This window comes from Pinus tabuliformis, chromosome 7 (genome assembly GCF_031772625.1).
Source record: "Pinus tabuliformis cultivar Carrire ecotype Pingquan chromosome 7, CPIR1, whole genome shotgun sequence".
Classification (NCBI taxonomy): Eukaryota; Viridiplantae; Streptophyta; class Pinopsida; order Pinales; family Pinaceae; genus Pinus; species Pinus tabuliformis.
In genome coordinates this window covers 1619583395-1619595751 of record NC_142293.1, presented here as the reverse complement: position 1 = coordinate 1619595751, position 12357 = coordinate 1619583395, and the positions used below count along the sequence as shown (strand labels likewise).

At 38.9% G+C, this 12357-nt stretch overlaps 1 protein-coding gene across 1 annotated transcript; it reads left to right on the top strand.

Moving 5' to 3' along the window:
* Positions 1 to 8277: 8277 nt before the first annotated feature.
* On the top strand, positions 8278 to 12135 carry LOC149254423 (uncharacterized). The gene is made up of 5 exons (XM_089454777.1): positions 8278 to 8593; positions 9699 to 10313; positions 10421 to 10854; positions 11142 to 11804; positions 11962 to 12135. Exons 1-5 carry the CDS (start codon positions 8278 to 8280, stop codon positions 12133 to 12135), a joined length of 2202 nt encoding a protein of 733 aa, XP_089310903.1.
* Positions 12136 to 12357: the final 222 nt, after the last annotated feature.

Genomic DNA, 12357 nt, shown 5'->3' with positions numbered 1-12357 from the left:
CAGATTCATCATCCGTGACAAAATCTTAAACCAACATCCCACAATTCCATACCTTGAACAGATATCCCTCCGCTCTATTTAACGCCATCGGCATTTCTTTACACCCTAATGTGCAAATACTAATGTGTAACTTTATAATATAATAATTTAGAACTAAATACTGGTTAATACTCCTTAATTTCGTCGTTTCTTTGGAACTATGTAATCTAAATAATTTTGAATATTACTTGTAATTTAATAATTTAAATTAATACATGGCCTTTCACAAAAAAATGTAATTTATAACTAACAAATATGTAAGTAGGATAATTTCTTGATGACCATTTAATTATTTATTCTCATCTGTATGGCGGATGGATAAAGACTACATCCTTAATCCTAACCATCCAAATGAATACCCATGGTATACTACTCTTATTTTGCATCAAATATACCTTTGATGTTAGAAATATATTTTTAATATGAGAAGACACGTATCGTGGATTCTTTTGTGTGTATTCTCTCCATCTTACGTTGTATGACAACACTAAAAGGCAAAATAAAAATATTCGTAATCTGCCCATAAAGAACAATTAATATAACTCAATCATTGAAGATAAAACTATAGTGGCTGAGAATATGGCGTGTAAGCAAGGTACGTTGAAAATCAATCAAATAATGAACGATAATGATTTATTTACTTTGGTTTAGCAAACCCATTATGGAATAGCGAGCGCATAGAGAAAACACTCAGATTCTCCTCTGGACATGGACACTGTCGCACATCACTTGGTGTCTCCATCTCCATAGCTACATTACGTCTCCATTTCCATAATTACATCATACAATAATTAATAATTACCTTGCCAACCATGTAGGATAAACCAAACCAAACACCTCCCATTGCCGAGTCCTTCTCAACGTAATGACGCTGGGGCTGCTACAAAGACTAATTAGGTCTATTGGATTTTAAGAAGCATAAGTGATTACCCGAAACTCTTTAACTCTTTAAGATTGGTAATGTGGTATATGTTTTCGAAAAGGGAACGAAGGTAAGGATCACGCATTTTAAGGAAAAGTGTTTCTCATCTTCAACTCTTTTAGTATCGCAAATGGGGCAGATTCTTTCGTCCCAAGGTGTTTTAGGAATAGTCCAACACCCAGTTTCAATTCAAAGCTCGTGAGAATCAGTTTTTGTCTTAGTAATGTTCATCTTCTTCTTAGCACCAGCTAAGACCCCAAGATAATTTTGGTTAGTAAGAGAGGAGTTGATCTACTCATAATATTTTAGCTTTATTTTCCCGGCTATCTCTTTATCCTCACACAACTTATCTTTAAATTTAGAAGTAATAGTGTTTTTAATATCATTATTATACTCTAAAATAATCTCATCCTTTATCTTTTAATGGTCAACCCAAAAACTAGACATCGTTAGGCCAACCTCACTTGCGCTAAGGTTTTGACGTATAAATTTGTAAAAAAAAATTAGATATGAAAATTTCAAGTTGCATGGGTTTTCATTGCATAAATTCGAAGGGTATCTTGTTTTTATAACTTTATTTATAAGTTGAAGGACAATTATTAATGAATTTGCTTACTTAATAAAGCAAAACAAACTTACTAATAAATTTGCTAACTTGACAAAGCTTAAGAAATATCAGTCAAGCCATACATGCTCCATTTTCTTACTATATATCTTTCCATATTTCTTTAGTTGATTACTTGGTCGATGATCCCTCGTTATTTCTTTCGTAACGAATTTATATACGTCTTTTAAAGGGATTGTCAACTTTTATATTTTTAGTCCCTGCCATTTGGCAATCGGCATGGACTATAGTAATCGAACAGGTCTGAGTTAGCATTATTTTTTAGTCCCTGCCCGGCGTTATTCGGTGATTATCATAAGGTTTGCAAACATGTTGTGCGGGGATGTGCCGAGATAGCCAAAGTTTTATTTCGAGCTGAGGCTTTGCCATCTTATTTGGCCTCTTCCCGAGGTGGAAGAGGCTTGAGCATAGCCTAAATTGCTTTTACGCCCGGTTCATTATCGCTAACCATCAATGGTCTCGTGTTAATGTTAACATTAATTCGATTAATTCGTATTATCTGCAGAATTGTTTGCAGGGTATGCTAAGGTTTGGTGTTAACGGGTGTTGTGCAGCAGGTGCTGCAGGTGTCCGTGCATGGCGGGAGGTGTCGGGCATGGGACGCTAAGAACTAGACTTGTAGTAGTCCAGTATGGCATCGTACCCGCTCGCTACGCTCAGCAGAGTCCGGCCTTCAGCAGAGTCTTTGAATCTGAAGTCAGGAGGGCAGTTCAGTAAGGAAAGTAGTAAGGTAGGCGGGAGGGGGGCTCTCAAACAAGCAGGGTTTAACTGCTCCCCAACTAATCAAGTGGGCGCCCCTACCCTATCATGCCTCCGGGGGCCGAACACTGAGCTGAGCAGAGCAGTCGTGGCTGCTTGGGCTCTTAGGGTTTATTGACCACCTATAGCTATTGTTGCTACCTTTGCCCCTGATGGCTCGGATGAACGCTTTGCTTTAGGAAGGGCGTAGAAACTGCTGCTACCCTTCTAAATTGGATATGGAATTGGAATAGGCTAGGGCTCTCGAACTTCTTCAACCAGATCTTGACGAGGTTGGTGCTTCAGTGGCAGAATCTGAAAGCTAGCCTATCATATCTTCTGAAACTTCATCGTTCAAGGCCAAAACGGGGCTCTTGAACCAAGTTTCCTGGGCCATCATGGTATTTCCCGGTGAATCACGTATGCTTCGTGTATTCCAGGCGGTTACCTGACCTAACCCTGACCATCCACGACAAGGAAGCGATATTGATGAACGCTCCTCAACAACCAGAGGGAAGCAATTACTAGCATTGATTCCCAGCCTTTGCTCCTTATTTCGTACCTCGCTTTTCTGTCTTAGTTACCGGTGCCTTATCTGTTACCGGTGCTCGTTCTTAATCGGTGTGATATCGAGCAGTAGGGCTTCAAACTAAGGTAAGGTATCAATAATGTATATCCTGAATTTGAAACTCTTGTACTATTACTGCTGGAAGCAGGGGTGATTTCAGCTTCCATACGTCGTGTGATGATGCCATGGGATGTTACAAACACTGGAATGTACTATTTTGATCTTTGAAATAAGGAATTTATCTTGAAAATGAAGATACGAAGAGGATTTTGGGCAGAAATAATGAATGGGAGCGATTCTCGGGAGGCCATTCTGTAAGCAGTGGTACGATAAATTTATTTGACAGCTCAATGGAATCGCGCTGACAAATTCAGAAAACGGTGGCAGTGAGGAAAACAGACACAGTTTTTTCATTTTCAAGCCACTCAAGGTAAAGCTCAATGAACATTCATTGCAGAATTAAACGCTGGCTTTCTGAACTGAGTTACATATGTTAGCTTGATGCAACATTTAAGTGGCGCTGTTACGGATTGCATGCTATGTAATGGTGATAGAGGATAGAGTGGCAAGGCATGTGGCTCTCATGCGAAGGCCCACATAGTCCACTAACTTTTTTTCTTTTTTTTTTATTCCATGCGCCTTTACATGCCAATGATAATACAATTACATGATTCTGCCTTTATTTTCTCGTTCTCACATGGCTTATGTTTAAAATATTTAAGGCTGAAAGGCGTTACCATTCTCATTCCTTCCCTTCACCCTTTTTCACCGCCTTCCTCCATAAGAGAAGCCTTTTCGGTATTCCCATTGTCTATTTTTGACCACTTTCGTACCAGATACAGGCCAGAATCTGTCTCTCTTTTTCTTTGGTATGTCCAACGTTTTTGCCTGCTTAAACAATTTCTTCCTTTTTCCGTTTTCATTTTCATTTTTCCCATTGTTAAGAATGCCGCGTTTTAAATGAGATTGATGAACACAAGGGATTTACAGAGATTGAAATTTGCCAAGAATAGGCATATTCTTGCTTTTAGAAGTCTTGAAGTCCTCAATTCTTATTCAAGCTTCATGTCTTCATTGATTTTCCAATTTCCTTTGTTAACCTGAATTTCGCAGTGGTTTTAAGAGTAGCATCTAATTCTTTTACAAGAACACAGCAGTCCCTGTATTAAGATCTTTTGTGGTCGATCATTCTATAATGTAAAACTCAAACTAAAAATAAAAATACGGAGAATAAGAAAATCCGAGCATCTTAAGCTACTGTCATTAATATCGATGTTCCAATCTTTAAATTTGGGATTTCTCGGTATTTCCAAGCATTTTGTTTGATCGTTAATAACCAGATATGTCAATCGTTAAATTCTTTTTGGTCTTACTTTGCAACAATGCATTTCATACAAGGCACCCATTATGCGCATCTCTGCGAAGAATGGATACTAATATGCAAATCTTTATCTCCAGGTCGTTCGAATTGCTAAAATGGTTGAATGAATGATTATATCTTGCAGTCTAAAATCATTCTATGACAATGATTTTGATTTTGAGCTGGCAAAGTTGAGGAATCAAATCTAAGGTCTGCACTCTATGGGAGAGTGGAAATTTTAATTCGACTGTCCACTTTCTATTTGATCGCACCATTTGCTTGTGATCTACTTTTGACAGGAAGTTTTCCAGTAGTTTGTTGCATTTTTGGCATACCTTAGAACGTAAAGTTTTGGATGTTTCTGTTGTAGAATGGCTGACAAATTTAGAGTAAGCAGGTCTATACGAGTGTAGAAATGACAGCTTTTGTGTAGGCCTTACAATTTGAAACGTTGTTTTCTTATGATCTAGTCGGGTTCCAAAAGCATTCCTGAATTTTCTAACTTAAGTAATCTTGTAGCCTCTCTCAGTGCTTATGTGTACCATATTTTGAAATTTCTCTGTCAATTTGAAGCATTGTGCACTATCAAAGGGCTTGGTCGACGACTGTAGATTTGATTCTCTTTCAGTTAGTATACGCTTGAAATTTTAGTTTCCTCTTGTCATGTGCCTTGTCTTTGCGTACTTGACTTCTCTAGGATACTAATATGCAAATCTTTATCTCCAGGTCGTTCGAATCGCTAAAATGGTTGAATGAATGATTATATCTTGCAGTTTGAAATCATTCTATGACAATGATTTTGATTTTGAACAAGAAGTTTTCCAGTAGTTTGTTGCATTTTTGGCATACCTTAGAACGTAAAGTTTTGGATGTTTCTATTGTAGAATGGCTGACAGCTTTAGAGTAAGCAGGTCTATACGAGTGTAGAAATGACAGCTTTTGTGTAGGCCTTACAATTTGAAACGCTGTTTTCTTATGATCTAGTCGGGTTCCAAAAGCATTCCTGAATTTTCTAACTTAAGTAATCTTGTAGCCTCTCTCAATGCTTATGTGTACCGTATTTTGAAATTTCTCTGTCAATTTTAAGCATTGTGCACTGTCAAAGGGCTTGGTCGAGGACAGTAGATTTGATTCTCTTTCAGTTAGTATACACTTGAAATTTTAGTTTCCTCTTGTCATGTGCCTTGTCTTTGCGTACTTGAAGATTTCATTTGTGTGTACAGTCTTATCTTCCAATATGGTATCCATGTAATTTAACTTCAGCCATTACTAACTGCTTGCTTCTCAATATTGCCTGGCATCTCTATGAGCATGGAAGGCTACTAGAATTGATGGATCCTGACATAGAATCAACATGCTCAAAAGAAGTCCTCAGTGTGATTGAAGTAGCCCTTCTTTGCACTCAAGCCGTGCCTACAATGCGTCCATCGATGTCACTAGTGGGGGCAATGCTGACTAGAGATGTAGAGGTCATCCCAGCTACTTCTCGCCCGGGTTACATTAAGGATTTGCAATATAATAATTTCGTTGCAGGAGCTACCAGCACTGACAGTACACCTGTGGTAATGTTCTTGTTCTTGTAATAATTAGGCTCTCTTGTAAAGATGTTTTACTGGCAATAACTTTGTTTGCACTATCAAAAGACAAAGGAGGTGAATGGTAGCAATCCCTTTATTGTTGCATTGTTGAGATATCATGCTGTGAGGGTCATGTTCCTGATCCTGTGGATCCTCAGCCTAATCCTCCAGCATCCCTTGATTTTCCTGAACCTGTCGATGATCAACCTAATTCTGCAATTACACATTCTATTTCTCCTAAGTCTACTGATCGCCATCAGAAAATTTACAAAGAAACAAGCCTTCCAGCTCCAGTGCCTACTAAGAATTTACCTTCCTTACAAAGGAGATCAAGGAGAAGTATGACTTCTGTCACTAAACTGCATTTTGATTTTGCATCTTTTGTTTTAGTATTTTTCACGTTCCTCCATTGCTTAGATTCAGGTGTTGAAAGATCTTTGAGTTCCCTTGAATCGCAAAACCAGTAGGATTTACATGGATTTGTCTATTCTTTTCATGTCCAGTTCTGATATGAAACTCTGTAACGGATAAGCTTTATTGGCAATGAGAATGTAACCGAATGCACAAAACTGATTGCTGAAGTTATCAATTCTTATCTCCCTCTAATTCATCTTGTTCATGCCATTGCAGTATATACTGAATCCTCGGAAGGTCCTGACAGGATCCAATATATGGGTATTGATCTCTTTTAGCCATTTCTAATCTTTTTCTGCACATGTACAGACACATACCTTAAAGTCTGGTCGTGTAATAGTTCAAGAAATGACTGTACACCAATAGGTTATTTTGAATCCTTTGATCTGTGAATTGATCAAATGTAAAAAGTGCGTAGTCTTTTTCACGTCAGTTTCTCTTGCATAAACACATATGCGAGCTACCAGCACTGGCAGTACACCTGTGGTAGTAACAACACATATGAATAACAGCACAGAGAGTTCACCAAGTTTAAATCGTGACAGATTCGCATTGTTTTCAGCAGAGACAGAACGTAACTACAACAAAGATGGATTGTGCAATAATAGTCGAGCGTCCATATGACCCTCACTGGAGGCAAATGCATAAGCTCTGTGTTTTACAAATGCTGAGCTCCAAAAGAGCAATAGAGCAAGCAACATGAACATATATATGAGCTATAAATTCCTCCTGCCAAGTCTATTAAGAAACTGCTAATCATCTTGCTAGGCAAGCAACATGAACATATATATGAGCTATAAATTCCTCCTGCCAAGTCTATTAAGAAACTGCTAATCGTCTTGCTAGGTCTAGTTCTAATATTTTTCGTCTAACCCTAGGCAGGGACTAGTTGCCTTGCAACTCATCTTGTTTTAATATTTAATGTAGTATAGATTTTGAGAATGGTTTTTCCTTTATATAGAAAAGAAAAAAATTAATATCAAAAATTATATATATATATATAAAACATCATGGTTATAAAGAATATATATACATAAATATATATCTATATATATATTTGATGGTTATAAAGTAATGATGCACAGAGCTAATCCATAATAAGTAAAATTAGCTAGGTGTAGTTATTAAATATTTCTTTTTAATTTTATAAATATTGATTATTTTTTTTTTTTATAGAAATATTAATATTGAAATGGTTAGATATTTAAATTTAAATTATTGTTAAAATATGATTATTTAAATGAATGTGATTAATTAATTTTTTTTTTACATCAATTTAATTAATTTTTTTTTTAACATCAATTTATATTTATATTAGCATATTTTTTGTTTATTTATTAAAAAATTTAGATAAATTAAAATAAGATGATCCCTCTCAACTCGTTGGTTTATTTTTTTTTAAATGTTTTCATGTACTTATAAAAGTATATAGTTATTTAATTTTAATTTAATTTATTTTTTAATTTTTTAATATGACTTAGGTAACAACACATTCATTTTAACTTGGGTTTTGTCATATGTGAAGGGGATTAAATTTCAAGACATGAAAGTATTTTTTCAAATTTTTGTAATTTAAAAAAAAACACAAATGTCTATAAAGAATCTAAATTTAAATGGATCTCTTATATTAATTCTAAGTTGATCATATTACTAATTATATCTTATTTTCAGTTATTTTTGTAAGTCAAAGTTTTTATTAATTAAAAGACATATATAAGGTTGTCAAAAAGCATATGGTCTTACCCCGACCAGGTTTGTTGACCAATGAGATAACCATACAACATACAAAAAGAAAAATTGCCAACTAAGAGGACTAACATTCTAGAAAACTAAAAGAATAAGAAACACACCAGTGAACGTAATCAATCGTCGGAGGTAATTGAGGCAAGGTTGTCTGGACCAATACCATGGGGAGGTGGTGGGAAATACATGCAGTTGACGGTGCTCAAAGTGAGTGAGTCAAGTTTCCATATTTTCAACCTTTTATGTTAGGAAATTTTGCCTGTGCCAAAACACTACCACCTGCTCACGAATATGGCACTGGAAGTACTGAAGCTACTCAAATTTGGCCATAAAGGTCTCGTGCTTCTCCCTGTGGGCTTGACTAAGGGAATCCAGATGAACAGAGACATATTGGATGAGCTCGAGGATCTTCGAGGAGATTCATGTCCTCCTAGATGGTGTCCAACCCAAAATCCCAGAATTTCCTTGTTTGGAGCAGTCCGGAGTCACCGAAACACATTGATGTCCCTGCTCGCTATCATCCACTCTTGCAACACTATCAAATTGTGTGACGATCTTACGGTGGCATCCCGCCTTGGAAGCAACCAACAAGCTACGACCCCCATAGGTACCACGACGATCACAACTAGAGCCTCTCACTCCCACCCCAAATAGATACAACATCACCCCGAGACCCAGTGAGGGGGATAGAACCTTCCAGCTTCATCAGAGCTGTTATGTGCGAGGAGAGGGGGTTGGGTTTCATAATGAAGCTGAGACAGAAACTGTAGAGCCTCAGTAGAAAGACACCCTGAGAGTTACTGCCTGTCGCCCGGAACCAAACAAGCTCAGCCATAGTCTAGAGAGAAGAGGGAAGCCAACACCAGACAACCTGACACCAGAAAGTCACCACCCAAGTATAGACTCATCGAGCCAAATAGAAAGAAACGAGCACCCAAGACAAAATTGTGAAATTAGACCAGGAAACCCAGAAAGCAAGAGTCAGGATGCAAGAAGACCTAGAGACCAATGCCACCATTTACCCATAACCACTACCTCAAGAGCTACAACACCTCCTTCGGACCCAGAACTCTGAAAACAATGGACAGAGGTCCAACACCAAGCACTTCAAAAGCATCCCCCGAGTGGCCAAGGCGAGAAACCTCAGTAGGCTAAGGCAATTAAGTCTGGAGACAACCATAAACGAATAAGAAGCATGCTCCAAAGAAGGACTAGGTAGGAAGGATTCTCATATAACAGGAGCAGACGAGAGGACGACACTTGGGCCGCGCTTAAAGCAGACATGATAGACCACCACCCTGGAGTAGAAGCCGGAAAGGATGTGAGCAAGGAGAGACGAACATAACACAAAGAGTTATTAGACAACGTGAGAAAATTATCATCGATGGAATATAACCAGAGGAGGAGCTACTCCATCACATTGAAACAAATGCACACAGGAGAGAATGAATGGTTCACACACGTGGGCTCATAAATATTAACTCTGGCGTGGTGGAGGGGTTGATGTCCTGCCCTACCCTGCCTTAAACATTGTACAACTGGCATCTATCATGTGATAGGTAGCTATCACAGCGTGACATACCATCGAGGATATCTCATCTTCATTTTTGTTATTAATGTTTTTTTTTAATATTATATATCAACTCTATATTAAACATTAAAAATATTACATGGTTGTCCGCTTTCTCCCCTCTTGTTTTTGCTGGCAGCAGACGGTATCAGTCGTTTGATCCAAGAAGCAAAAAGACAAGGTTCTCTGAAAGGAATCGAAGTTGCTCAAAATTTCTGGGTCACTCACCTCCTCTTCGTGGATGATATAATCCTCTTCAGCAATGGCAGCCTTGAGGACTGTAGGACGCTCAAGAGGATCTTGGACCTCTTTCTGAAATCTACTGGCCTATGCATAAATGAGAGAAAATCTACACTTACTTGCTCAGGTCTGGCTAGAGAGGAGGTGCGCAGAGTGGCTTTGGTTCTGAATTTTGAAGTTAAATCGTTGGAGGACTCCTTCAAATATCTGGGGTTCTATCTGAAGCCCGACAATTATAGGATAAAATATTGGCATTGGATCCTTGCAAAATTGGAATCGAAATTGAAACATTGGAGCCACAAGTGGCTCTCTCGGGCTGGCAGGCTTGTTTTAATTAAATCAGTTCTGATGGCAATCCCAGTCTACTGGGCTAGCCTGACCTGGGTGCCCAAAGGAATTCTAAACTCAATTGAGAAATTATGCAGCAGTTTTCTGTGGGCGGGGTCCAAGTCTGAGAGAGTTACACCGTGGATCGCTTGGGACAAAATAGCTCGCCCTAAAGAGTGGGGAGGCTGGGGTATAAAAAACCTCGTTTGTTTTTCTCAATCTCTTGCAGCGAAGTTAGCTTGGAGGATCATTACTACGGAAAATCTGTGGACTGCTGTGACTAAAAGAAATACATAGATCCATTAACAACGCTAGATTGGATCAGACTGCCGCAAAAGTCTTCCAAAAACTCCTCGGTGGTCTGGAAAGCAGTGGTTGCATCTGTTAACATCATAGAGAAGGGTTTGGCCTGGAGTGTGGGAGATGGAACACAGATCCGTTTGGGACGAGATCCCTGGATAGGCTGTTCAGAGGGATTTACTCTATCTCAGGGATTGGTCGCGGCTTTAAAAGATAGGGGTCTATACACTCTTAATCAGGTAGCTGATCCTCGAGCTTCTACCATTTGGAATCAAGGGTGGCTTCAGGGAAGAGACTTAAATTTGATCGATGATAGATTGGAGGAATGGGACAGGTATACAAGGGACCTCCTCAACTCCTCAGTCAGGCTTTCTGACTCCCCGGATGAGCTAAAATGGGTTTTCGCTCAGAATGGCTTTTATTCTCCAAAGGCGGGTTACAAATGGATGATGTCTCAAAATGGTTGGGAGAATCCGGATTGGTGGGCTAAATCGTTATGGAAGTTAAAAGGACCAGCTAAATCAAAATTGTTCTTCTGGTGTGTCCTACTCCAGAAAGTTCCTACGTGGGATTTCCTTCAAAGAAGAGGTAGGATTAGTCCTGGCAGATGCCCCCTATGTAAAGACAGTGCCGAAACAGTTCAGCATCTGTTTCTCCTTTGCCCTTTTAATTCCAGCCTTTGGGCTGAAATGCTAAGCATGTTAAATGTCCCTTATAGATGGGAAGGGCAGGGGCTCTTAGATGCCTGGCAGAGATGGTGGAACGATTCCTCAAACGAAAGAGAAAGAACCATTCCGTTACTCATCACTTGGGGACTTGGCTAGCTAGAAATCAAGTTATTTTCAAGGATTCTGTCTTCCCTATTGGAAGACTTGCCGCAGAAGGAGCTGCCATTTATGAAAGTATTCCTATTCCTCAAGCTCTTTCTACTTCCAGAGCTGTTTGTCAAGAACTCATTAGATACTCTATGCCGTGGGCTTATTTTGATGGGGCCTCGGATATTAATGGGCATTGTGGGGCAGGCTTGATCATCCACTTTTCAAAGGAGAAGGTTGTTAAAGCTTCAATAGGTCTGGGACAAGGCTCCAATAATTTTGCCGAATTGAAAGCCTTACATCTCCTTCTCAGCTGGCTTATTCTTAGAAATGTGAGAGAAGCTCAGATCTTCGGGGACTCCATGAATGTTGTGAAGTGGTTTAATGGGGCTCAGCGCTGCAGCAATCTTACTCTGTTTAGAGAAGTTTCTCGCCTCAGGAGTCATTTCATGGAGATCTCTCTTAGTCACATCTTCCGGGAAAGGAACTTCGACGCGAACCGTCTTTCCAAAGCAGGAGTTGAGCTTGAGATGGGGTCGTGGTCTGTCTCGGAGGTTGAAAATGGGGTGGTTCGATCAGTCGAACAACCCATTTTTGTTTAATTTATCTTCTCAGTTCTTCGGTCCTTGTAAATAATCTGTTTGGATCTGCTCTTTTCCTTGTTTTTCTTCTTTCTGTATTTTTCCTGCCGGTTTCTTGGGCTGTTTTCCCCAATTGTGGAAGCCCGGGAAGCTGTTCGCCTTCTTTTTCTCTATAGCGCGCGAATCCCTCAAGTGTTTACTGTGGATTCCCGTGGTCTTTCTTTCTGATCGCGATGCGGTTGTTTCCTGCGTGAATATGTTTCCCGGGAAGCGTGGTTTTCTGGAGGAGGATTCCTTCATGCGGTGGCTTGCTTAGTTTATCAGTGAGCTGGCTTGGCAGTCGGCTGAGACTTTCCCCGCTTGCTGGTGGTTACAGTCTCTGCGTTTTTCTTACATTTCATATGTAATCCCTTTTTTAATATAAGAGGATGGTCTTTTTTCTGTGGAAAAAAAAAATATTTATTAATGAATTGTTAGTTATAAGAAACTAATGAGTTATGAGATCAAAATTATTCCATATATATATATATATATATAT

Coding starts and splice junctions, on each gene's coding strand:
- LOC149254423 (XM_089454777.1), top strand. CDS start 8,278: ATGGCACTGGAAGTACTGAAGCTACTCAAATTTGGCCATAAAGGTCTC. Junction 8,594..9,698: donor ACAAGCTACGACCCCCATAG/GTACCACGACGA, acceptor TGCTGGCAGCAG/ACGGTATCAGTCGTTTGATC. Junction 11,805..11,961: donor TCTCGGAGGTTGAAAATGGG/GTGGTTCGATCA, acceptor CAATTGTGGAAG/CCCGGGAAGCTGTTCGCCTT.